Raw genomic sequence first — 27,854 nt, 5'->3', positions numbered from 1 at the left:
CCTGAGCAGGATCCAGAGTGTTGAGTCGCCATGTGTGACCAGATGGTAAACTGCATTATAACTGGGACTGGTGAGCTGCTGTTTTGGAGATTTAATATCTGCTGCTAGAAAGAGTGAGCCATTTAGGAAATGACCATACTGCCATATATTAGCCTTATTGCTGCCTGCAGGCTGGACTGAGAGATCCTCATGTTCACCAATGATACAACTGCTAGCTGGCTGAAGCTTTAGGACTAAAGACTGTCCCTTTACAGTTGCTACACAGAGACCTTCACCTATTGCTAATGTTAAGAGGTTCCTCTTAGGGGACACTATATTGGATATATTATTATTATTTACATTGCAGTTGGTGTTTCTATGCACTGCTTATTTCTGATTATGCTGATTTATGAGTTGGTTCCAGTCTAGTGGTACAAAACTCTAACCTAATTCACTTCGGCCTAGAAGTGTGTCTGCATCTTTCCACTGTGTGCTCATTTATGCTCAAACCCCCATTTACTCTGACCCTTACCATTACGTTTATTTACCACTAAATAGTCTTGTGTCTATTTCCTCATTCTAATTCACAGTCAAGTTAAAGGTATCCACACTTGTGTTACCTATAAGTGCTTGCAGTAGCTTTTACTCAACCAGGTGTGCCAGGGGGGTTTAGGTTGTTTATGAAGTCAAGGCACAGAACAGAGAACCCAAGTTACCAAGTGGCTCATTTAGGGATAGCGTTACACACAATAGAGTATAGGCTGTCTGCAGTTAAAGCAAGCTATTTATAAGCAGTATATATGTAGGGTACCTTAGTAACAGAATATTGACAAGGCATAAAGACCTATTTGTCTAGCTAGCTCGCTTTATTCTTTGAGGGCTTAGTCTCAGGGGACTACTGATTGTATTATCAATGATTCTCTAATCCTATCATTTTTCCATTACATCTTTATCCTCCTTGTTCTTACTATTCTCAGTTATTATTGTACTCAGTTATTATAGTAGCTTATCCTCCAGCTATTTTTTTTTTAATATTTGAATTACCATATTCCCATTATTGTTAAGTGTTAAGTGAAAGAAAAGCCTAATTATAACTTTTGTTAAAAATGGTGCCCCCCCCCCCTCCTCCTACCTATTCTGCCTAATCTGTATGAAGGTTTAGCACCCTCTAGACTTTGGGGGTGGGGGGGGGGGTGTAGTCTGTCAGTGTGAGTAGAAAATGTTCCAGTGTCAATGGGCGTAAACAATGTCCCATTATTGGTATTAATGGGAGAGATAGTGCCCCAAGGGCTGGATATAAGCAGGAAAAGGGCCACATTCAGACCCAGGCCACAGTTTGGAGACCACTGCTCTAGTGTGTGCTACTATTCGAGTAGGCAAACTATACTTTGATTCATGTTACCTGGTGAGTCTGTAATTGGGTCAGGGTTACAAAAGTTCTCGGCTCGATGACTTGTCCTGGCAGCTCTCTGGTACCTCCCCCCTGTTTCTAGAATATTGGAGAATGTTCTGGAACTAGTGGGTGGAGGCTAGGGGGGCTGCCTTTATGGACCCTCAGCCAATCCCCAGGAGTGGGCCTAGCTGCGGAATGAGAAACCCATAAATAGACATGGGCCATGCCAGCAGGGGGTTGCTGGTAATTGGGTGGGGACCCAATTACCAGCAACCCCTACGGGATTAGTGCTACAAAAAGATCTGCGTACTTAACTATTTTTTATCCATCCGGTCTGGTCACATGATCTTGCAGCACTGTGTAAGACAGTGCTTGACCACAGCTGTGAATTCCAGGAGGCGTGATGCCACACATAGGCTAACATGGCCCAGCAGTTGTCGGCACTCCTCTTCTCTGTAACAGCCACTTACTGACACAGTGGAGCTAGAACTGCGGGATCAAGTGATGGGACTGGAGGAGATTTAAAAATAGGTAAGTACACATCTCTTTTTTTTTTTTTTAACAGGTTGGGTATGATAGTTAGGAGGCGGGGGATACATTTTTTGCAGCCCTGGTACGAGGCACACTATAAACTACAGCTGCACAGACCAGGCTGTCACTGACAGTGTCACACATGCTACAACTATTCTCTTTTCTTTTTGCCTGCCACTGAGGAGAGGAGGGGAGAGAGAGACAAAACACTGAACATTTCCAGGACTGTGTTCAGCCACAAAGAGAGCCAGAGGAAAGCTCCCCCACAACAAGGGACAGCAGAGGAAGATGTAATGCCATGCAAACTGGGAGAGGACAAAGCCTTTTAGGAGGACAAAGGACTTGTGGGAGATGTAGTCCCAAGAGAGACTGAGATTGTGCTGCAGTTTTGTTCTCAAACTCAGATCCCAGCATTTCCAGACCCCTGCAGAGAAGGAAGAAAATGGAAGGACCGTTCCTGGGCTCAAGGCAGCCATTTGGAGGACATTGTAGAGCACACATTGTGTGGCAGGCTGCTGATGGGGTGATATACTGCAGTGTCGGGGATGCAGAAAGGCAGAGTTACTGACATCTTCTTCTTGGAACACCACTGTTACATCTGGTGTCGCCACCTAGTCATAGGGAGGACAACACAGAAGATGACATTGCTGAGTCTCGGACGGAGAACTAGAGGTGGCAAGTTATCATTCTGTGTGTCTGTTACAAAGAGCCACTAGGAAAACCTGTGGAGGACTAAACTGCTCTCACCCGTAGGAGGTGTGTAGGTAGTAATTAGTCAGCCACATGGAAGAAAATTGGCTTGGAAACATGTTTTACACAAACTATCATGCATCAAACAATTAATAAAGTGTAAAAGAAAAATAAACAGTCCTTAATGGACTGAAAAAAAATCTAAAAAGTGCAACATTCAAAAACTCAAAACAGCAGGTAGTAGACAAAATAAAAAAAAAGTGAAAAGTGTAAGATCCAAAAACCAGCTCTCGGGATACTGAGCAAAGGGAGTGCTGCTGCTGGTTAGCTGTGTGGGGGAGCACTGCAATCTTTGTGAAGCAAGACAAAAGGAAAAGAGGGCACATCTCATAGTGCAGTAACATAGACAATTATATATTATATAATGTGGATATAGGACAATAAAATGATGCACTCACAAACAAATGGGAAAGGGGTTGCGGTACGAGGCAGGATGCTGATCTGAAGTCTGTATGAGGGACATCTGGCTCCCCGCCGTTGTCACAGGCTGGGGAGAGGTGATGGCTGCTACTGGAGGATCTGACGCTGCAAAGAGAGAGGGAAGAAACCGCCAGGGTCCAGGAACCACACTGGGATGCCACCTGCTCTACACCACCATGCTCCCCTATTAACAGGTATTTCAAAGCAATTCAGTTTCTTTGTCAACCTGTCAAACTACCCGCTATAAATAAGACCGACCTGGGAGGCGGGCCTAGCCTCACACTTGCAGTGATCACAGGTAAAAGGGAAAATACAAGGCTGGCAAGTGCCGTTAATCCTGGGAAAGGCAAAAGGATGTATTCATAAATAAAAACCAATTCATGTGTATGTAAACAAAATATATAGAGATAAAACCAGTAAAATACATATAATGGCTAATCAAAACAGGTAAGTGATATAAATAAAATATCATGATTAGATAAGAGGTAGTCACTAGGCAAACCCACCTCTCCGTAAAACATCTCTTGTTTAGACACTACCCACTTTTCTAGCCCTCAAGGGCATGTACCTTTCTGGGACTATCAGCACCTGCCAGCCTTGTATTTTACATTTTACCTGTGATTACTGCAGGTGCGAGGCTAGGTCTGCCTTATGCCTGGGTCATGTCTGGGTCAGTCTTTTTTATAGCCGGTAGAATATTAGCATGCATAAGGAAGGGGATATACTCCAGAGATAAAGCTATAAACTTGCCACTTTATAAAACCCTGGTTCGGCCACCTGGAGTATTCTGTCCAGTTCTGGTCGCCAATCCTGGAAAGGATGTGCTGAAACTGGAGAGAGTCCAAAGAAGGGCAACTAAACTAATTAGGGGATTGGATGACCTTAATTATGAGGAGCGATTACAAGCGCTTAATTTATTCTCCTTGGAGAGGAGACACCTGAGAGGGGACATGATAGCGATCTACAAGTACATCCATGGCGATCCTAGCATAGGTAGAAAACTATTTAGTTCCAAGAAGTGCAAGAAGACACGTGGCCACACAATGAGATTAGAGGAGAGGCGGTTTAATCTTATGCTGTGTAAGGGGTTCTTCACTGTAAGGGTGGTGAGAATGTGGAACTCTCTTCCACAACTGGTGGTAGCTGCAGGGAGTATGGATACTTTTAAAAGACTCTTGGACGTGCATCTCACAGATCACAACATTCAAGGTTATGGGAAATGAGCAGGCCACTGACACACACATACCTATGCAGGTTGAACTGGATGGACTGATGTCTTTATTTAACCTCAACTACTATAGTGGGTAGTTTGAGTATTTGACAGGTTGACAAAGAAGCTGAATTGCTTTAAAACGTGTTGCTGTAAACAGGGGAGCATGGTGGTGTAGAGCAGGTGGCATCCCAGTGTGGTTCCTGAACCCTGGCTGCTTCTTCCTTCTCTCCTTGCAGCGTCAGATCCTCCAGGAGCAGCTGTAGTGGTGTGCCCTTTTATCCAGATGCAGGTGCAAGTCCCTTTAACTCAATTTCCCACAATCCCCTGGGCTCCCAGAATCCCCTGAGTTCCTGGACACGCCCAGGGAGTATAAATGCCAGCTCCGCCCAGCTTCCTGGGCTCAGAGAGATCCTGCCTGATGGGACAGCAGTGACTGGGCAAGTGAGCTGTCTCCAGGTGCTGGGTCCTCATTTGATCATTCTGGTATGTGGGCCACCAGCAGTGAGCACAAGAGCACGCAGCATCTATCCAAGCCCCAGTCACTGGAGAGGACTCTGTTACAGTCCATGTGGAGAAGCTGTCCAAGCAGTGGGGTGGTCCTATCTACAGCCCCCAAAGCCTCCTGACCGAAGTCAGCATCAGCAGTGCCAGTGTGAAGTCTGTGCCAGCAGGTAATCCCCTCAGCTCACAGTCTGCTGAATGAACGATTAATATCTTGGAACACGTGAGAATCTTCAACTCTCTATCCTATCAGTAAACTGAACTCAGAGCACTCTGTTGCCATCTAGTGGCCACTAGTAGAACTGCTATAGAATTGTTTTCATATGTTTTATGCCTGTTTCCCCCTTCCTCATATTGCTGTTTTGTACTGCAAACCCCTGTCCACATGATCTCCTGTGTAATCTACGTTGCTTTTCATTGTTAAGTAAAGTAGAAATTGCATGTCACCACTGGTCTGATCATTTGGCTGATACCGTTACATAACACAGCCATTGCCTCTCCTCAGCCTGTGGCAACGGCAGAGAGCCAGATGTTCCTCACACAGACTTCAGATCAGCTCCAGCATCTTGCCTTGTACCACATTCTCTTTCCCATTTGTTTGTATGTTAATCATTTTATTGCCCTCTATCCACATTAAATCATTCTCTAAGTTACTGCACTATGAGATGTGAGCTCTTTTTTCTTTTGTCTTGTTCCTGTGTCAGTGAAAGGCTGCTGGCCATACCCTCTCCACACTATTCATAGGAACAGTATTGCCACTTGGGGCACTGTTTAGGCACTTACACTCGGATATATGGGGCACATATTTGAGTGCTCCAATGCCAGATTTGGGCCTCAACACACTAGCTATAGGCAGAGGGTTTGCCAGAGACAACTCATTTTTCATTGTCCCCTTACTCAGGGCCCCCTACAGTATAGGGACCAGGGGCAGGTTTCATTGTTGTTTATTAGTATATTACCCCAGTGTAAATGAGCGGTTGTGTCCATTAGCAGAGCGGCCTCCTCACGAATAAATATGCTTCTTTGGGATGGAACATTGGAATATGTGGTCTGTCCAACAGTGTGGGCATACATGGGCACAGCCAATTCCCAGGTAGACACAGGGGCCAAAAAGGGGAGAGAAAAATTCAGATCCCACCAACATGATTAGGTGGTGAAAATTCACCACGAGCAGCCTGAAAGTCCTTACAGATTGATTAGGTATGCAAGGAAATTACTTCTAAAATCTGATTATTATTACCGATAATGGGCCCAAAGTACATAATAATTAAACTCAAGGTCCCAGCAGATGCAAGTGACAGTGAAAAAATCTTGACCCTAGCAGAGTCAAAGATTGCTAAAGTGAATCCTCTCAGATGTTGCTTAGTAGACAATTACCAGAACACTCTGAAATTCACTTGCATAAAAGATAAAGGTTAATTCAGACCCCAGCGCTCACATCAAGCCCTGTCAAATTATATGTAATATTAGGCATAAGGGTATCTCACATCATGTACGGTAAAGATTGCCATCATCCCAATAGTAAGCAATAATAATAAAAAGATTTCTCCTCTCGATGGGATTTTGTAGGCAATGAACGAAAGAAAGGGATAAAAAAATTCATCAATTTTATTGAACAGTTTTACAAAAATACATAATAAAAATACAAAGCAGAGCAAAAAAGCTCCTAGCATTGGTAATAGTAACACACGGCATAGCTGAGGGAAAATCCATCCAAAAGTTAATTGCCTACAAAATCCCATTTCCATTAGAAAATATAGTTTGGCATGAGTTATAAATGTAAAAATCTGTAGCCTAGAAGAGAAAAATATTTATTTACAATATCCTAAAATATATTTATTTACAATATCCTAATTATCTTGAGTAACCTCTGTTGGTGTATTTTGATTTTAACTTATCATATCTGGAGAGACAGCAACCCACGGATAGAGATTTGTGAACTATCTTTTGTTTGAATATTGTTTTTAGGTTAATGATTTTAATCTAGGAAAAAATGATGTTTGTAGCACCCTCCTAGGTAGGTGCTAGTGAGAAAGTATAGTTTTGAGCCGTCTACCTACCAGAGGGGCTGCATGTAAATCTCTATTTTTCTCTGCCTACCAGAAAGCAGGATCTGTTAGTGAGGTCTGCTCATAGTGCAACTCCTTTTGTCTAGAGAGTGTTTCACACTGATCCAATAGGTAGGCATGTTGGACAGTGGGAGGAAACCTGACGAATGGGTGCATGGGCTTTTGAAATTTCTGACGATTGGCAGAGAGAAAGTTGCCTCGGTGCATGTTGGGAGCAAGTCTTACGTTGGGGAGCGGCTGCCTCCTCCTCTGTAGAGGCGCCATGAGGCCTCAGGGTGTCGTCCTGAGGGCCAGAAGAGTAGCGGAGAGGAGCTGAACCCATAGGTCCAGGGAAGCTGGCTGAGAGGGGAGACACTGGAGGTCCTGTTTCTTCAGTATCGTGAGTACAGGAGCTTGTGTCAAGGGGCCTGACCTGAGGGGGGCCACCCATGCTCCTAGGATAGTCAGTGGATGGGTGTCAGCAGAGAGGGGATGCTAGTGAGAGTGTCCTGAGAATAAGATATCAATCACCAAGTCGTCTTGTCAGAAAGTAAAGAGAGCAAGAGACTTAACCCCATCTACACTTGTGGCAGTGTGGATTAGCAGCCTGGCTGTTCCTGATCGCTAAAAAAGTTCAGAAGATAGAAGTCCTCATTTATGTAAATAGTTCAGTTGGAGTATCCCACTATTCCCTTGTCCTATCCCAATTATAAAATAAACAACAAAAATCTAACACCCCTAGACTGTTTATTTCTTGGAAGAGCCAACAGGAGTAATGAGGGATTCGAGAACTACTTATAACTGTGTGTTGGTAACCAGGGGAGCCCACAAAGTTAATATCCAGCAGTCTCCGCGGGGGCAGTGCTACATGTTTTAAAAAAAATAGAAGAAAATGTCTGTTTTACTGGCATCCTTTCACCCCAGGTACAAATAGCTTAAAGTTTGTGTGAACCCTCACTTTGTAAAACAAAAATAAATGAAAGACAAAACATTTGTGTATTCATATAAAAACTTTATAAATACCCTTTTTTCTATTTTAATAAGTGATCACATAATCTCTGTTCTCAGCTGCATAAGGAGCTCAGAGAGGTAGGGGAGGAAAAACAGCAGTACAATGGTCTTCTCAGTGAATGGCTATACCGGGAGGGTGCATGTCAGCACAAGCCTAATCATTGGAGGAGAGCAGGCTGAGTTCCCAGCATAGCGACGAAACCAACCAACCACCCTGTGCTCTTATGCCTAGTGTGGTTAGTTTTTATTGGGAAAGCAGAGGGACTGGCAGGAACACCAGGGATTTCACGCAAAGGAAGCAATACAAAGAGAAAAGGATACATTTTTACACAAGTACATGGTACAGCAGGCACATATCAGGAAAATTAAATGTTGGGGTAACATATTCTTTAAAGCTCCACTCTAAGCAGAAAAAAAAAATACCCTTGCAGTGCCCCCTCCTTTCCCAACTCAGGGTTAAATGCGTGTTAAGTCTAGGGGTAGAGGAATAAGCTGTAATATTTATTTTATTCCATATTCTGGCAGACTTCCTCCATGCTGGTCCACCTGAAGCCTCTTCTTTTGGCATTCTGGCCGACGGTTACATGCTGACATCATCTAGTACAATGCAGAGCCAATAGTCCTGCATTGTATGTAAGGATGGCCAGCGTCCGCACATAACCCGGTGAATCAGAGAGAGGGAAGCACTGGAGACTTTACTCTTCTTTTTCTGTCTACAAAGATCTATCATACCAATATTTTTTTATTATCATTTCTAGACAAATAGATGTTTGATTAGAGTTTTCACCTTTCTTTTGACCACTACAGGGTCATAATTACATATGATGACTCCCTGTAGCAAAACCATAAGGGGCCCCCTGCCTCAAAAATCTCAATCTCAAAGGCTATTTCCCTAGTGATACAGAATACTATGTGCTTGCATATAAATCATGTAGGGGGTGAACACACGAATACACAATCATTTTATCCAAATTGATTATCCAAATGTTATTTGCATGAATAACCATGCAGCCAGACTGCTCTGGGCCCCAGAACAGTCTCATGGAAGTTGGCAGCACCCAATGGCCAGCGAGGATGCTCATCTAAAGGGATGTTGGGAATGTGTTCTTTCATATATTATTCAGGAAGAGCAGTAAGCCCTAAAATAATGCCCACAAATGACAGAGACCAGAAAATTAATGACAGCAGGCAAAATGAATAGCTGTTAATGTTAAAGGTGGGCCAGTGACAGTACACAGCAGGAGGAGAGGGGATTGATCATGGTTGAATTCAGGAAAAGAAGGCAGGCAAGTAGTTGCCGCAGCTTTACAGGTTTATATTGTGGCGATGCATGTTTGCAGGGAATTGAGTGTAATTAGTTACAACACAGGAAAAGGTAGGTCTGGACATCAGAAAAAAAACAAAAAAACTTTCTATGGGGTCTTTTTTACAGTTAAGCATAAAAAAAAAAAAAAAAAAAAAACAGAACGCTACTGTCTTGGCATATCATATCTAGCTGTGGAGGGGGTGGGGCACTGAGACAGCATGGAATGATATGGAATCAGGTCAAGAACAGACAACAAATTATTCTGGTAGGAAATCCGCAAACATACATATACAGTATATTAGCTGTCCTTCCACCGTCAGTATTGGTCACAAAATGTTCAAAACTTGATATTTAGAGATTGCAAAAAGAATCTAATTTAGGGCTTGATGTGATGAAAAGTCTGCTGTAGGTGAAACAGTTGGTTGCCATGGCAATCCATCAGCATCCTTGATGTATTTTAAACCTGGGCTGTAAAAATAACATTGGAAGTGAATCAGTTGCTCTGGGCAACCGCGCATGTTATCTCAATCATTGCTTTGTCATCATCCGCTCCTAAAGCCTTCATGATCAAACATGAATAAAATATTATAGGTTGCTGACATTGGAGTGTGGCTCCTAAAGGCTCACCCACATGCGCAGTAGTCCTTGCTGCCCCTCTGTAAAGCAATCCGCATTGGATCGAATTTCAGAGGCATTTGGCAAACGGTGAGGAGGTGATATGTGACCCCCTCGCCACCTGATTTGACTCTGTAAATGCCACACTACCACACTGCAATCTCATGCATTTCAGCAAGGAATTGCAGATTTGCATGGGTTATGTACTAAATGCGACACGCTGTCTAGTTCTTGCAACAGAATCATGGCAGCAGCATGTTTTCTGGTCTGCATGTCTGTGTTCGGGTGGCAATCAGGATGGGGGGCAGTAAACCTGTATCTCAACCACCTGGGTTTTACCATCCCCTTGCTGCACGTGTAAACAGTACCCTTAGGGTCCTTTCACACGAACAATCCGATCAGATCCGCCTGTCAGTTTTTTAGGCGGATCTGATCGGATCCTCCATGCATCCCTATGGGGCAGCGGGTGTCAGCGGAGACATGTCCGCTGACACCCGCTGCTATCCGATTCCGATCCTGTCCGTGAAATCCGGACGGATGGAAACCCTATTTTCCATCCCTCCAGCGGATCGGATGGGATCGGATGAAAATGGACAGGTTGTTCGTTCGTTCTTATCCGATTCCCCCATAGAGAACAGCGGGGATCTGACAGCTCCGTCTCTGCACACAGAGCGGTGACAGAGCTGTCACCCGCCTGATCAGCGGGGATCGGCGGTTTGATCACCTGCTGAGCAGCACGGAGTCCGCCTTTGGAAGCGGACCGTGTGAAAGAGCCTTACAGTATTTCTTTAGACCAGTGGTTCTCAACCAGGGTTCCTTCAGAGGTTGCTGGGGGTTCCTTGAGCAATGAGCAATTTCTGCCTCTCAGATAAGTTCATTGATCTGTTTAGCTATCTGGAAGAAGGTAATTCTTCCCAGTGTCCACAAGTGTAAGGAGCATTCATCCCACTCACCATCACACTAATGTATCATGAGTTGTAAATTTAGTAATTTTTATCAGGGGTTCCCTGAGACCTGAACATTATTTCAAGGGTTCCTCTGTATTGAAAAGGTTGAGGAAGGCTGCTTTAGACCACAGATTAGCAACCAGTAGATCGTTGACAGGTGAATGGTAGATCATGGTCTGGGCTTGGGGACCCACCATTCCAGACCATCAAACAGAGTGCAATGCAGAGGTACTACTTGTAAAGTTGGATCTGTAGTAGGGAGCAAGAGCCACATAAGCCGATGCCTCCTCTGTAGTCCTGGATCCTTTCCCATGAGGAGTGATACCAACTGCACTCCACCTCTTATCCCAGGTAGTCATCTCCAGAGTGGTGCCAGCAGCAGGAAAGAAGAGATCTTCAGGTCTGTGTGAAGCAATACACTGGGCATAATAGTATAGGGCTGCTTTCACACTGATGTGCTGCGGTTTATCCTGCGGCTTTGCTGCGCTTAGCCATAGAATTGTATTTATCCTGCGGGTTTTGTGCACTTTCCGAAAGCACACCACACCCGCAGAATATAATAGAAGTCTATGGCAAAGTGCAGCTAACCCAGGAAAGTTGCAGATGCAGGTAAACTGCATTACATCAGTGTGAAAGCAGCCTTATAGGGGGCTCAGAACAGTAAGGGTTCATTTACATTTGCAGTTTGGGAGGTGGTAAAACCCCATAGTTAACAACTGCTCCAACTGCACCCCCTTTAGTTGCAGTGGCCAGGGGTTTACACATGTGTGCAGTCCCAGCAGGAGTAATACTCTTTGTCATGGACGGTGGGTGTAGCACCTGTCAAGCATGACCCATTCAAGTGATTGTGGCCACTCTGCAAGTGCCCCGCAACCTTGTGCAGTACAGCAAACAAAGGGTTAAAGCAGGCAGTATTGTGTTGCTTTCTCACCACCTGCTTTAACCCCTTGGACCAGCATGCAGTTGCAGAGTGGCCCCATTTACCTTAATGGGTCCTGATTGGCAGGCAGTAGCACCCACCAAAAGCAACAGATTCCAGCTGCTGCATGTGTCCACCTTTGGCTGCTGTCTCAAAGGGGGGTGGAGGGGATTGGGGGCAGTAAAACCACTTTTCAACCGCAGGGTTTTACACCCCCCACAACTTTACATGTGAACAAACACCAAGGTTGGCGCTGCCAAATGGAACTAAGAGCTCATTCACAAGTGCAGCAGGCACTGCTGCTCCCCTAAAAAGTGATCCGCTTGTGTTTGACAAGTGGTGAGGAGGCGATATGTTGCCTCCTCACCACCTGATTTAAACCCACGATTGCCGTGTAATGCACGCGATTCCGACACAGTAGTGTGTCAACTAGAGGATTAAACCAAGTGCGAGGAGGTGACACTGTGCCCGGTGATTTCTGACTTCTCCCATGTTATTCAGGTAGATCTCCAATTCTTTAATGTTGCCTACCTCTGCTTTGCCAAAGGTTGCCAAAGATTAGAATGGTTTTACAGCTTTTGATTATGATGTGAGTATGCAGGAAGATGGGTTCAGATGGCTAATAAAATGTGTATGACATTTTAGAAGGTACAGTTGTTTTAAAATTGCATGGTTAGAGATCAGATAAAAAAAAATTGTCTCAGACTGAATTCCAATTTTTGTTTAAAAGTGTTTTCATCATTTTAAAATGTATTAAAGCTATAATGCCACTCTTCTGGTGGCAGTTTCCATAGGAACTACCTGCGTCTTTTAATCAGGCAAGAATTACTGACATGTGCCGCAGATTCAGGTAGATCTTACAACCATCACTTTAAAAGAGAAGTTGCGGTTTTATTTATTTTTTTAAATCATACTTCCCTAGGTGGATGCTGCATCTGCCCCCCCCCCCCCGCTGGTTTTAAGGCTGAGAACCGAGCAATCAAATACCGCTGAAAGCTCAGTTCTCAGTGCTTCGTAAGCAGAGAGCTGTGAGACTGTCAGTCACCAGGTCTCTGCACTCACTGGAGTGCTGGGCTGTGGAGGGGACGGGAGCGGCTGGCTCGGGCTCTCAGTGGCTTCCCCGTGACTAAGCTCCGGGGAGGGGAGCGAAACGCGTTGGAGGTGTGGCCTGGTGGAAGCCCAGGTTGAGGTTACCAATCTCACCACCCTCATTACAGGACTCTGTGGGTGTGTGGAATTAGGGGTTTCTTCCTTATTTCCCCTCAGACTGAACTAGGTGCTGGTCCAGGTTCAGTTTAGAGAACTGAAGGTAATTAAAGTGGATTTTCACCACCCCCCCCCCCATGTTTTTAAAACCCCTACTTACCGGGTGGTGAGTTCTGCACATTTCAGATACTCACCCACCCACCCAGAGGATCAAGTGTTGTCAAGCTAAAACCCTCTTCTCTTCTGGCAGCTGTTAGCCACCATGTTGTGGTGTGGTGTGACGATATTGAGAGGCGGCTCGCTATTCCAGGGTTTAGCTGGTTTGCCTTCCCAATGAATCCCTGTTAGGCCCGCCCCCTCCTCCTTTACTGAGTGAAAGGCTTGGCCTCCTGGGATATGTGATGTGTTTATTTGCCTAGATGAATGACTAGCAAGCAGGGACAGGGCCGGACAATTTACTAAAAAAAGAAAAAAAAAGCTCTATTTGTGCAGAGGAGCAAAAGAGGGGTGGAGAGGAGGGATCATTTATTTGAAGGTGAAGATCCACTTCAAGACCAGCACTGAGCTGGCATACATAGTAGCGATCAACCAATATTGCTTTTTCATTGCCGATACTGATACCGATTTTTTGGTCATAGCATATCGGTATTGGCCAATATGGGCCGATGTTTTCATACACTTAAAAGAAATTTTTTTATTTTTTATTTTTTTTCTTTGACAGGTACTCTGGTGGAGGGATCTGGGGGTCTAAAATACCCCAAACCCCTCCTCTGCACCTAAAAGCATTCAAAACGCCAAGTTTGGCTGTTTTGAATGCTGTAATTTTTTTAAATCTGGCGCCAGTACCCGGAAGTGATGTCATGACATCACTTCCGGTTTTTTTTTTGTTTTTAACAGTAATCAATTCCGGGTTTTTACATGGAGACCTGATCAGAGCCGAATGCAACTTTGATCGGGTCTTCGGCGGCCGTGCAGGCTGGTTGCGGGAGAACCGGGCGAGCCGCGGGAGGGGGGGACGTCCCCTCCCGCTCCTTGTAATGACGCCCGAGCGGCTTCTCAGCTATGGACACCGGTACCGGGGTGATGCCTTTAGCTGCAGACATCACTCCGGTACATGCACTTTCCTGAATTATCGGCAATATTGGTCACCTTGGTGGCCGATTCCGATATATCGAGGTAAGTGCACTTTCCTGAATTATCGGCAATATTGGTCACCTTGGTGGCCGATTCCGATATATCGAGGTAAGTGCATATCGGCCCTCAATATATATCGGCTTTGCCGATAATCGGTCGATGCCTAATACAAAGGCCCCTGCACAGGGCTCTATCCCTGGCCCCATTTAGCTGTCAATTGGGAAATTCTCCAGCAAAAAGGTAATGTAAACAAAGGGGCTGGCTGGGATACTGGTGATATCATTACCAAAATAGGGCTATGCACATATTTGGGTAATGACTGGTCACTGGGTGGGCAGAGCCTGATGAAGAACTGTTTTACTTTTGGTTCAAAGCGCACAGCAGTGGGCAGAATCAGATGCCACTATTGGACTAAATAGTAGCTATACGTCCACCCATTGCCATGTGCTGTCAATCAAAGTAAAGTGGACCTAAAAGAGAACCAGTCTCTCACCCTTAGTACAGAACTCTTCAGCCATGCACCTATATGTGCGCCGTGCACAATGGCCAGCGCGAGGGCAGATATGCTCCAAGAAAGGAGTGAGCAAGGACAGGTACATGAATTGGGTGCAAGCATCTATGAGACCCATTATAAATACCCCTGAGTGTTGTCAGAATGTGTACAGTAACTATTATGTCTATTAATAAATCTTTCTCCAGTGCGATCCCTATGCAAATTCATTTTCTGGACAATTTATATCAGCCATTCTCCACCAGGGTTCCTCCAGAGGTTGCTAGGGGTTTCTTGAGCTATGGTAGTTTTATCCCCCACCATAGGAGTGCGCACAGGGTGTGCCGAATATGCCTGGGCACACCCTAATCACCCTGCTTCGCGAGCCGTCCCCCCTCCCCTTACAGAGCTGCTGGCTTCCCTCCTCTTCTCTCCTGCCGGCTGCTGCTGCAGGCACAACGGGGCATGTTTCAGGATGGAGAGCAGGGGAAGGGGCCAGTAAATATGTAATTTAAAGGCCCCTTTCTTTTCACAGTGAGTGAGTGAGTGAGTGATTGGTTCCAATCACTGATTCATACCTGAAGCATTTTAAACTTTGTCTACTATGTTTTCAGTCCAAAAACCCCCAAAAAATGGCAGCAAAAACACACCTGGGCATTTTTTTTTTGACGCTAGCGTTTTTTTTGGCATTTTTTTGGGTTCTTTTGAGGCAGGCAAAACATCTGAACTTGTCTATAGTGGTATATATACACACATACTTATATGTTTATACACACCTTGACATATATAGATGTGATAGTAGCAGAAATATATGCTTGCGCTAATGAAATCATTTACACTAATATATTTCTGCTACTATCACACCTATATATGTCTAGGTGTGTATAAACATATAAGTATGTGTGTATATATACCACTATAGACAAGTTCAGATGTTTTGCCTGCCTCAAAAGAACCCAAAAAAATGCCAAAAACAACGCTAGCGTCAAAAAAAAAATACCCAGGTGTGTTTTTGCTGCCATTTTTTGGGGGTTTTTGGAGGCAGGCAAAACATCAGAACTTGTGCACAGTACCAATATACACAAGTTCAGATGTTTTTCCTGACTGCAAAGAACCCCACAAAAATTGCCTGCTATTAATTTAATGCAAAGAACCCCAAAAAATTGCCTGCTATTAATTTAATAGCAGGCATTTTTTTGGGTTCTTTGCAGTCAGGAAAAACATCTGAACTTGTGTATAGTGGTACTGTGCACAAGTTCAGATGTTTTGCCTGCCTCCAAAAACCCCCAAAAAATGGCAGCAAAAACACACCTGGGCATTTTTTTTTTTGACGCTAGCGGTTTTTTGGCATTTTTTTGGGTTCTTTTGAGGCAGGCAAAACATCTGAACATGTGTATAGGGGGTATATATACACATATATGTCTGAATATATACCCCTAGACCTATATAGGTGTGATAGTAGCAGAAATATATTACTGTAAATGATTTCATTAGCGCAAGCATTTATTTCTGCTACTATCACACCTATATATGTCTAGGGGTATATATTCAGACATATATGTGTATATATACCCCCTATACACATGTTCAGATGTCATGTCTGACATCAAACATGTCCTCAAAAAAGCACTGACAGTGGCAGCCCCTGCAGCATAAAAAATGCTTGCTGGTGAGAAGCCATAATGGTGTCCCGAAGCAATTCAGAGAAATTATCATTTCTCTATTGCGGTCACCCTGACATGGAAGGGTTTGGTCACCCTGCCATGGCAGTCACTGTCAGTTCACCCTACACTACATTACGGTCACCCTGGTATGGGTTTGGTCAGTCGGTCACCCTGCCATGGCAGTCAGTAAACCCTACACTACATTACGGTCACCCTGGTATGGAAGGATTTGGTCAGTCGGTCAGCCTGCCATGGCAGTCAGTTCCCCCTACACTACATTACGGTCACCCTGGCACTTCATACTTTCCCTACAGAAACTAAATTTTTGAAGCTAACTTAAGTGTAAAGGAGCACTCTAACTACACTAGATATCCCTTTCCTCACACTAAAAATAGCTAAATGACACTTTTTAAGTAAAATTAACAGAACTGCTTCCACTCTCTTCCATGTCCAGTATAACAATGCTAGGAATTTGGCGGGGGCGATCTTATATACTGGGGGGCGTATTCACTAATGATTGGTCTAGGGACCCCCTAGTCACTCCAATCACATTCCTAGCATTCTCCTGCCCCCTCAATTGGCTTTTGCTAATGGTTCTGGTCCAATCACGGGCTTTTAAAGCCCATTTCCTGAAGCATTGCATTTTGGGCGGTTCTGGTTGCAGAATTCCGAACTTTTTGGGCAAAAAGTTCTAAATTCGGCCGAACCTCGAACACCCAATGTTCGGGCCGAACCGATAGTCGACCCGAACCGTTCGATCATCCCTACTAACCACCAGTATAAGAGGACACATTTGTGCAGGTTGGGAATGCATGTATAAATGTGATGGATCAGAGGTCTCAATGCTGAATTACCAAATAGGTAGAGTATTAACTTCTCGCTATTTAAGGGCCAAGCGATAACAGATAAAAATAATATTGATTTGATCTTATAAAAAAAAAAAATAAAAGAATTACAATGAAACTTTCCTAAGTGGTTTACAAAAGACAGAAAAAATAAATCACCTCAAAGAACTGAAAACTTTACATTATAGACTCTATGGAGAAAATACTGTATTCAAATGTAATGTACCCAATAACAACTTAAAGTGGATAAACCATAGACATCAGGCTCACGTTATAGTTTGTCTCTTAAAAGTTAATCTTCAGCTGTCAGTTTGTAAAAAAAATTATGGTGAAACCTACGTCTGTATAATGAATAGTAGTGATGGTCGTCTCCATCTGGTGGCCAACATGCACACTACTTCAATGTTATCCGACTAGAGCACGGGCATGAGAAACCTCCAGAAACCTGCAAGGGGGGCCCCAAGGTTTTGACTGCCTAGGGGCCTCTACAGAGTTTAATCTGGCACTGGGAAGTCTAGGAAATGGAAGTTTGTTTACATCTGTTCACCCACAGATCTAATATGGGTCCAGAAAGCTCAATTTTTACTTGCTGTTCCTTATTTGATTATTATTATACAGGATTTATATAGCACTAACAGTTTACACAGCGCTTTACAATGTAGAAGGGGGACAGTACAATTACAATACAGTTAATTACAGAGGAATAGGAGGGCCCTGCTTGTGGTGCTTACAATCTAAAGGGAGCGGGAGGTGGTACAAAAGGTAATAGCTGTGGGGGATGATCTGACAGAGGTGACTCGGGTACAGTTCTTAGGTAGAGGTGGGGTAGGCTTCCCTGAATAAGGGAGTTTTCAGGGATTACCTAAAGGCAGACAGGGTAGGAGCTAAATGGACATACTGGGGTAGGGAGTTCCAGAGGATAGGAGAGGCTCTGGAGAAGTCCTGGAGCCGAGCATATGAGGATGTGACAAGGACATTAGAAAGCAAAAGGTCTTGGTAGGAGAGGAGAAAATGATTTGGGCGATATCTGCAGATGAGGTTGGTGATGTAGCTGGGGGCAATGTTATGATTGGCCTTGTATAATGTGGTTAGTATTTCGAATTTTATATGGGGTAGGTGAAGCCAGTAAAGGGATTGGCAGAGAGGAGCAGCAGTCACAGATCGGTTAGTAAGGTGTATTAGTCTAGCAGCAGCATTCATAATAGACTGAAGGGGGCATAGCCTTTATAAAGGTAGGCCAGTGAGGAGGGAGTTGCAGTAGTCAAGGTGGGAAATAACCAAAGAGCGAATAAGTTGTTTTGTTGCATTGTTAGTCAGGAAGGGGCGAATTCTGGAGATGTTGCGGAGGTTAAAGCGTAACTCCACTTTTGCTGAGAAAAAAACATTCCCCTCTGGGTGATCTCTGTACATTGCAAGGATTATAACAACCTCTGTTGAAGATTCCTAACTTTTGTTATCCTGAAGAAATGACTGTTTGTTCCTCTGTGCTGAGTGGGTCTAATGGAAGTGGTTTCATAATTATCAATCAGCTTCTGCAGCTGCAGAGCACTAATGAGGAAATCTGCTGGGCCTGCGTCCCTTTAGACGTGTTCCTATTGGGAGTATCTCACCAAAAATTACATTTTTGTTGCAGGGGATGCCAGAAATCTGACTTGTATCCAAGAAAAATTAGTGAGCCAATCACACAAGCAGGAAATGATGTTTCTGGGGGTGTGGTCAGTGTACATTATGTGTACAGAACACCTCCAGGTAGCCATATTGCATTGCATTTTCAGAAAATAAAAGCAGCTGCAGATTGAAAAGGAAAGGTCATTTTTTAACAACCTTCAATTACAATATGATTTGTGTCGCTATGTTATATATTCTTTATTTGCTAGGGTGTCGTCAGCATAGGAGGTGGTATTGGAAGCCATGGGAGGTTATCAACTGGCCCAGGGAAGAGGTATAGGGAGAGAATAGGAGGGGCCCAATTTGATCATTTTATTTACAGATTTGTATATGTTCCTTCTAGTGGTCATTGTTGAGGTGATATGATTAGCCTGATATAAGTTAATTTGTCCTTACGGAGCAATCAGTAAAATCTCATAATAACTTTAACATGTTAATGTAATATCAAAAGTGGTTTCCATTCTTTATGAATCTGCTGCATTCATTAAAATAATAATTGATAATCCTGCTATGAAGGTTCTCATATAAGCACTTTCTGTTATAGGGTGAAAACATTCTGTCCCGGTCTGCCAATTGTGCTTCTGTGTTGTCATCCTGTCACACGTGTTTTCGATGGAGACTATAAATGGGCCTTTTAACACACATTATACCAGTCATGGTCTACAGATGTCACCATTGGGAAACCCACCCTGGGAAATCCCATGCAGCCATTGCTAGAATGCATATAGACAGGAAGGCTGCAGGATATCAGCAGCACTGAAATGTATCAAAATATTAAAAAAAAAAGATGAAAAAATATTTTATGCAGAAAAGAATGGTGATTCCTTATGATACAATTCGCTTTAGCATACCAGATCTCATTCAGTTAGAGTTTACACTTAATTTTACATTTTTACTACCCCCAGTAGATTACCCAATGGGTCCTTATACCACTTCACCAGGCTGTTGAAAATCATTATTACCAGTCCTATAAGGTTCCAGCATGACTTCAATAGAGGTCAATAGCTTGTTTTTGCTTTACACATGAATAGTAAGGCACTGAACAGGTGAAGGAAAATCATATTGATTTTATCATATTTGTTTATACAGTATATAAATTGTGAACAAATACACAAGCTAATTAACTAGCGAGATTTTTGCTGGTTTTTTTTTTTTGTACAATCAAAACATAAAATCAAGGTCCAGTTATTGACAACTCATGTTTTCTGACGCTTTTTAAAAATAATTTAGAGATCCAAAGAAAACATATAAGTGAAAAACATCATACAATTCACCCTATACCTATCACATACAAGACTCCTATATGTTAAGATATCTTACATATATGTTTCTTTTTAATATTGTTAAATAGATCCTTATAAATTTGTATGATTTTAATCTATATTGGTGCCGTTAAAGTCTATTTTTGTAGTCACTTAAAGTTTTAAGGTATTGTCAGGATGTGGCACCCGTAGTACCTTACAAACACCCACTGCAGCCACCCTGTGATGGTGCATTAATCCTATTATCCAAAATTTAGAGATCCAGATTATACCTCTATGATTTGTTTCCATTACCTCTAGTAAGGGAGACCGGACCTATAGAAGTACATCAAGATAGGAGCAATGAAAGGCAGTCACTGTGCAGTACTACTAAGCAGGGCACAGACCCTGCCTATGTAAGGGAAAAATATACTTTAGCTGCACTTCTGTACATCAGGGACACAGGCAGTGCTAGTTTACTGGGCCCAGGCCCTTTGGGTCAGCAGGGATGGCCTGGGCCTGGTGTGGCATTTGCAACGACTTACTGATGTGCGTTCGGTGAATTCTCTATAAAACTGCCTACAGTGGAGTAGGAGATGTCCCAGGAGCTAATAAAGAGAAATGATTCCTCTACACCTCCAGTAAACCCCATCTGTGCCAGTATAGGTGATGCTCTGGGGGCCAACTTTAGCCAATGGCTACCTTTCAGCTGAAGCAGCACAAAACTCCTATATGGATGGATAAGAAAAATCGGGCTGCCCTACACACTCCCTCCCAGAGAAGCAGTTCTGCTAAATCGCTATGGCTAATGGCACTGGCTCCTGAGGATGCCCCACCATGTCCATTCAAACAATGGCCCTCTCAGGTAGGCTGTATGGGGCCCCATGATTCTAATGGTGGCCCTGATGTACATATGTAAAAAAAAATATATAGGAATGAGATTTTAAAGCATCTACATGCAATCATAAGATTAATAGCATGTGGCTGAGCGCATTCACACGTGCAAATGAAAAAAGCATTTAATAGACTTAATAGAACATTTAATTGACTTAAATGAATTAGAAGGTAAATGATCACTCACCTGTATGACAGCTGTTTCTTCATATAAAGTGGAATCAGAATGTCTGCTGTTCCTTCAGAAGGGACTCTTGAAGTGTTAATCTGTGACATGGCAGAAGTACTGGCTTTCACCTCTTCTCCTTCAGATACACCATGCAAGCTGGTTACTCGTCCATCCCCCGATCTACTGGGGTTCTGATCCTGCCATCCCTCCGCCATGCTGCCCGTTGGCCTCTGTAGTCCTCCCCCCAGAAACTCCGTCAAAGCCTGGCACTGCTCTGTGCAAAACGACAGCAAGTTTTATCAAGGAAACTGAGCTGTTGCAGGGAGAAGGAAGAGACGAGAAGGAAAAGGTCGAGTAGAAAGCTTTTGATTTACAAAATAAATATTTTCCACCTATGTTCACTTCCAATGTCCAATCAAGTTCAGGAAAAAATAATCTATTTTCTTTTTTTAAATTCTAATGAAGCTGATTGGGTGTTTAAAGTGAACACAGACCAGGATGAGAATTATTCAACCCCAAAGAGGAATAAAAGGGAAATAGGTTTTGGTAAGATGCAGATCTAGAGTGAGAAGGGAGATAAAGAACAGGAAAGAGAAGGGGAGAGGAAAAAAGAGAGAGGAAAAGAGATAGAGAGAGGGAAAGAAGATGAGAAAAGGAAATATGAGAGAGAGAGAGAGAGAGAGAAGGATGAGCAAAAGGGAAAAAAAGCAAAAAACAAGGAAGCAACAGAAGCAAGAAAAAGAAAATTGGATTCTGATCAGCTGAGAGGAAAGCAGGTATGGCTGTAAAAAAAAAAGCTAAATGCACAAAGTCCAAAGGTGCACAGAGACATACCGGAGGCAGGAGAGGTAGAGGGAAAAGCAGAGATGAAGAGAGAGGGGGTGGAGTTCAAAGCTGGAATGAGGAAAGAGGGATACGGATGGAATGATACCCCGGAGACCATGCTGCAGATCTAGGACTGGGTAAAAGTAAGAGGGATATGGATTAAAGGATACCCTTCAGACCATGCTGTGAATCTAAAAGAGGGTAAAAGTAAGTGGGATACAGATGGAAGGATACCCAGGAGACAACACTGCAGATACAGAAGGGAGAGAAAGTAACAGGGATACAGGTAAAAGGATACCCAGGAAACCAGGCTCTGGGTCAAGAAGAGGGTAAAAATAAAGGGATATGGGTGGGAGGATACCCAGAAGACCAAGCTACAGATCTAAAAGAGGGTAAAAGAAAGATGGATACAGATGAAAGGATACTCAGGAGAATACAATTAACATCTAGAAGAGGGTAAAAGTAAGAGGGATATAAATGGAAGGATACCAGAAGACCAAGCTGCAGATCTAGAAGAGGGTAAAAGTAAGAGGGATTCAGATGAAAGGATACCAAAGAGACAAGGCTGTGGATCAAGAAGAGGGTAACAATAAAGGGAAATGAGTGGAAGGATACTCAGGAGACCAGATTTCACATCTAGAGAGGTATACCAATTGAAGGGTACCTTGGAGACCACACTGTGGATCTAGAAGAGAACAAAAGTAAGAGGGATACAGATGAAAGGATACTCAGGAGACCACAGTTTTTATCTAGAAGAGGTTAAAAGTAAGAGGGATATGATATGGATGGAAGGATATCCAGAAGACTAAGCTGCGGATCTAGAAAAGGATAAAAGTAAGAGGGATACAGATGAAAGGATAATCAGGAAATTACACTTCGCATCTAAAAGAGGGTAAAAGTAGGACGGATATGGATGGAAGGATACCCAGGAGACCAGGCTGCAGATGGAGGAGAGGGTAAAAGTCAGAGGGATATGGATGGAAGAATACCCAGAAAACCAAGCTGCAGATCTAGAGGAGGGTAAAAGTAAGAGGGATAAAGATTAAAGGATACTCAAGAGACCACACTTCACATCTAGACTAAGCTGAGGACCTAGAAAAGGATAAAAGTAAGAGGAATACAAATGAAAGGATACTCAGGAAATTACACGTCGCATCTAGAAGAGGGTAAAAGTAAGAATGATATGGATGGAAGGATACCCAGAAGACCAAGCTGCAGATCTAGAAGAGGGTAAAAGTAAGAAGGATATGGATGGAAGGATACCCAGAAGACCAAGCTGCAGATCTAGAAGAGGGTAAAAGAAAGAGGGATATGGATGGAAGGATACCCAGAAGACTAAGCTGTGGATCTAGAAGAGGGTAAAAGTAAGAGGGATACAGAAGGAAGGATACACAGGAGACTACCTACTGGATCTACATAGAAGAGGGTAAACGTAAGAGGGATACGAACAGAAGGATACCCAGGGGACCACACTGTGGATCTAGAACAGGGTAAGAGTGATAAAAAGTGAGGGGATGGCAGCTGTAAGATGGCAGAGAGAGGCACAAGTCAAGACTGGGACTGTGTAAGTTCACAGCGAGAGATGTGGCGGAGATCAACGGGTGTATGACATCTGGGGTAAATTGAAAGGACAGAGTGCAAGACAGACAGGCAATGTGTGAGAATGGAGGGTGAGAGGGCCTGGCTGTGGCAGAGCAGTGATTGAGCCAGACTATGACAGGGTGCATTGCGAAGGAGGAGGAGGAGACCCACTAATATAATAATATTCATCGTGTCACCTTAGAGACACTAATTAACCCTGCACAGCTATAACAGCAAATGTGAAGGAGGAAGAAAAGGGCAAGACACATCACTGGCTTCTGTGTTTTATGCCACTTCAGAGCACTCACATACAAGGACACAGTATGTAACAGCTTAAACCTCACATTGAGACTTGGTTATTGTACATTAAGTGAGTTAAAGGGTCAATTCAACCATAAGTGCTATTTCAGCTTTCAGTAGATACTGGCAGGCTAAATCACTCACTACAATGACACCTGTCATTGACTGTGGTCCTGAGATCACTGCATGTTGATTTCTAGGTTGGCCTGCCCCCCCTTCAATGAGTGAGAAGGGACCTCCTATCTTCTTGATGTTTTTCTTTTTTTTTTCAGAATGCAGCAGCGGGCAGTCTGGAGCCAAGGGGGGAAATGCATCTTGTTGCTGGAGCCTTTGAGAGATATTAGAAGCCAGTGGATGATTTAGCCCACCCACTAGAAATACAGTATATGGGTAGAATGCCCTTTTAAAGAGATGCCTAAAAGGTCATAAAAATAGGGATGGGTCGGGAATAAGCACTTTATATATAGAGAGAATTTATATATATATATATATATATATATATATATATATATATATTAGTGAGAGAGAGAGAGAGAGTTTGCATGACAGACTGAGGGTAGAGTGTACTGTGACTGACAATAGAAAATATGCTCTGGGATGGAGATGGAGCGCTGTTCTGTAGGCAGAATTTTGTATGTTGGATCTAGGAGAGAATTTATCAAAAATCTGTGAAAAAACAATGAATCTGGGACAAGTGGCTGTGTGATGGATGGGGACAGAAGGTTATGAGAGGGATCAGGGAAAGAAGGTTGTGTGATGGATCGGGGACAGAGGGCTGTGTGATGGATCAGGGACATAGGGCTATGTAAAGGATCAGGGACAGCAGGCTGTGTGATGGATCAGGGACAGAGGGCTGTGTTATGGATCAGGATCAGAAGACTGTGTGATGGATAGGGGACAGATGGCTTGCATGAGGGATCAGGGTTAGAAGAATGTGTGATGGATCGGGGACAGAGGGCTATGTGATAGATTGGGGACAGAGGGCTATGTTATGGATCAGGGACAGTGGGTTATGTAATAGATCAGGGACAGTGGGTTGTGTGATGGGTCAAGACAGAGGACTGTGCGGTAGATCAGGTACAGAAGACTGTGTGACGGAGTAGGGACAGAATACTATGTGATGGAGCAGGGACAGAAGACTGTGTGATGGAGCAGGGACAGAAGACTGTGCGATGGATCAGGGACAGAAGACTGTGTGATGGAGCAGGGACAGAAGACTGTGTGATGGAGCAGGGACAGGAGACTGTGCGATGGATCAGGGACAGAAGACTGTGTGATGGAGCAGGGACAGAAGACTGTGTGATGGAGCAGGGGCAGAAGACTGTGTAATAGGGCAGGGACAGAAGACTGTGATGGATTGGGGACAAAGGGCTATGAGATTTATCAGGGACAGCAGGTTGTGTGATGGTTTGGGGACAGTATGAAGAATGAGGGACAGACAGCTGTGTGATAGATCGGGGACAAAGGGCTATGAGATGGATCAGGGACAGCAGGTTGTGTGATGGTTCGGGGGCAGAGGACTGTGTGATGGATCAGGGACAGACAACTGTGTGATGGATCAGGGACAGACAGCTGTGTGATGGATCAGGGACAGACAGCTGTGTGATGGATCAGGGTCAGAAGGCTGAGTTGATGGATCAAGGATAGGGCCTTTATCAACTGGCTTTAGGCTTCTGCCAAGGTCATTAGTTTAACATCAATTTGATATACTTCTGAGATCATTCAGAATTCATTGACGGGTGCATTTGACCAATAGTTGACTTCCTTCTGACCTGCATTTCACCTGCTTCAAGTGGGTTTTGCATTCCTTTAGACTTAAATGAGTATGAAAATCAAGCTTGCAAAAAACCAAACCCTTAAAATGAAACGTGAAGGATGAATGATGAAAAAATCGGCGATGATAAACCAAGGGCAGAGTGCAGTATAAGTGATTGATTAAATATTTACTGTATGATGGATCAATAATAGAGTGCACTGTGAATGATCAGGGACAGAGTGCAAGTTATTGATAAAGTGCTGCATGATAGATAGCTTTGAGATGGGTTAGTGCTGTGTGGTGAATCAGGGAAAGAGTGCTGTGTGATGGATCAGGGGCAGAGGGCTGTGTGATGGATCAGGGGCAGAGGGCTGTGTGATGGATCAGGGACAGAGGGCTGTGTGATGGATCAGGGGTAGAGTGCTGTGTGATGGATCAGGGGCAGAGGGCTGTGTGATGAATCAGGGGTAGAGTGCTGTGTGCTGGATAAGGAGCAGAGCGCTGTGTAATGGATTAGGAGCAGTGTGCAGTGTGATGGATCAGGGGCAGAGTGCAATGTGATGGATCAGGGACAGAGGGTCTGTGTAATGGATCAGGGGCAGCTTCCGGTGTGATAGATCAGGGGCAGAGTGCAGTGATATCAATCAAGGGCAGACTGCAATATGATGGATCAGGAGCAGGGTGCTGTGTGAAGGGGCAGGGGCAGAGCACAGTGTGATGGATCAGGAGCAGAGCGCTGTGTGATGGATCAGGAGCAGAGTGCTGTGTGATGGATCAGGGGCAGAGTGTTGTGTGATGGATCAGGGGCAGAGTGCTGTGTGATGGATCAGGGGCAGAGTGCTGTGTGATGGATCAGGAGCAGAGTGCTGTGTGATGGATCAGGAGCAGTGTGATGGACCAGGAGCAGCATGATGGATTGAGGGCAGAGTGCTGTGTGATTGGTCGAGGGCAGAGTGCTGTGTGATGGATCAGGGGCAGAGTACTGTGTGATGGATCATGGGCAGAGTGCTGTGTGATGAATCAGGGGCAGAGTGTAATGTGTAGGATCAGGGGCAGAGTGCAATGTGAGGGATCAGGGGCAGAGTGTCTGCATAATGGATCAGGGACAGAGGGGCTGCGTGAGGGATCAGGGGCAGAGACCAGTGTGATGGATCAGGGGAAGATTGCAGTATTATGGATCAAGGGCAAAGTGCAATGTGATGGATCAGGAGCAGAGTGCTGTGTGAAGGATCAGGAGCAGAGTGCTGTGTGAAGGATCAGGAGCAGAGTGCTGTGTGATGGATCAGGAGCAGAGTGCTGTGTGAAGGATCAGGAGCAGAGTGCTGTGTGATGAATCGGGGCAGAGTGCTGTGTGCTGGATCAGGAGCAGAGTGCTGTGTGCTGGATCAGGAGCAGAGTGCTGTGTGAAGGATCAGGAGCAGAGTGCTGTGTGATGAATCGGGGCAGAGTGCTGTGTGCTGGATCAGGAGCAGAGTGCTGTGTGATGGATGAGGGGCAGAGTGCTGTGTGATGGATCAGGGGCAGAGGGCTGTGTGATGGATCAGGGGAAGAGGGCTGTGTGATGGATCAGGGGAAGAGGGCTGTGTGATGGATCAGGGACAGAGGGTCTGTGTAATGGATCAGGGGCAGAGTCCGGTGTGATAGATCAGGGGCAGAGTGCAGTGATATCGATCAAGGGCAGACTGCAATGTGATGGATCAGGAGCAGGGTGCTGTGTGAAGGGGCAGGGGCAGAGCACAGTGTGATGGATCAGGAGCAGAGTGCTGTGTGATGGATCAGGAGCAGAGTGCTGTGTGAAGGATCAGGAGCAGAGTGCTGTGTGATGGATCAGGAGCAGAGTGCTGTGTGAAGGATCAGGAGCAGAGTGCTGTGTGATGAATCGGGGCAGAGTGCTGTGTGATGAATCGGGGCAGAGTGCTGTGTGCTGGATCAGGAGCAGAGTGCTGTGTGCTGGATCAGGAGCAGAGTGCTGTGTGAAGGATCAGGAGCAGAGTGCTGTGTGATGAATCGGGGCAGAGTGCTGTGTGCTGGATCAGGGGCAGAGGGCTGTGTGATGGATCAGGGGCAGAGGGCTGTGTGATGGATCAGGGACAGAGGGTCTGTGTAATGGATCAGGGGCAGAGTCCGGTGTGATAGATCAGGGGCAGAGTGCAGTGATATCGATCAAGGGCAGACTGCAATGTGATGGATCAGGAGCAGGGTGCTGTGTGAAGGGGCAGGGGCAGAGCACAGTGTGATGGATCAGGAGCAGAGTGCTGTGTGATGGATCAGGAGCAGAGTGCTGTGTGATGGATCAGGAGCAGAGTGCTGTGTGATGGATCAGGGGCAGAGTGCTGTGTGATGGATCAGGGGCAGAGTGCTGTGTGATGGATCAGGGGCAGAGTGCTGTGTGATGGATCAGGAGCAGTGTGATGGACCAGGAGCAGCATGATGGATTGAGGGCAGAGT

The 27,854-nt window shown here is 44.6% G+C and overlaps 1 protein-coding gene across 1 annotated transcript in view; it reads right to left on the bottom strand.

The window, feature by feature from the left end:
• The window catches only part of DGKZ (diacylglycerol kinase zeta), a 382,126-nt gene extending 360,966 nt beyond the window's left edge, over positions 1–21,160 (bottom strand). Inside the window, exon 1 of the mRNA XM_082269996.1 lies at positions 20,963–21,160. Coding sequence (XP_082126122.1) covers positions 20,963–21,159 — 197 coding nt within the window. The 5' untranslated portion in view covers position 21,160. The remainder of the gene's footprint in view (positions 1–20,962) is intronic.
• Between the last annotated feature and the right edge of the window lie 6,694 nt (positions 21,161–27,854).

Source organism: Pelophylax lessonae (genome assembly GCF_965119305.1).
Source record: "Pelophylax lessonae genome assembly, chromosome: 10".
NCBI lineage: Eukaryota > Metazoa > Chordata > Amphibia > Anura > Ranidae > Pelophylax > Pelophylax lessonae.
This window is presented reverse-complemented; position numbering and strand designations above follow the sequence as displayed.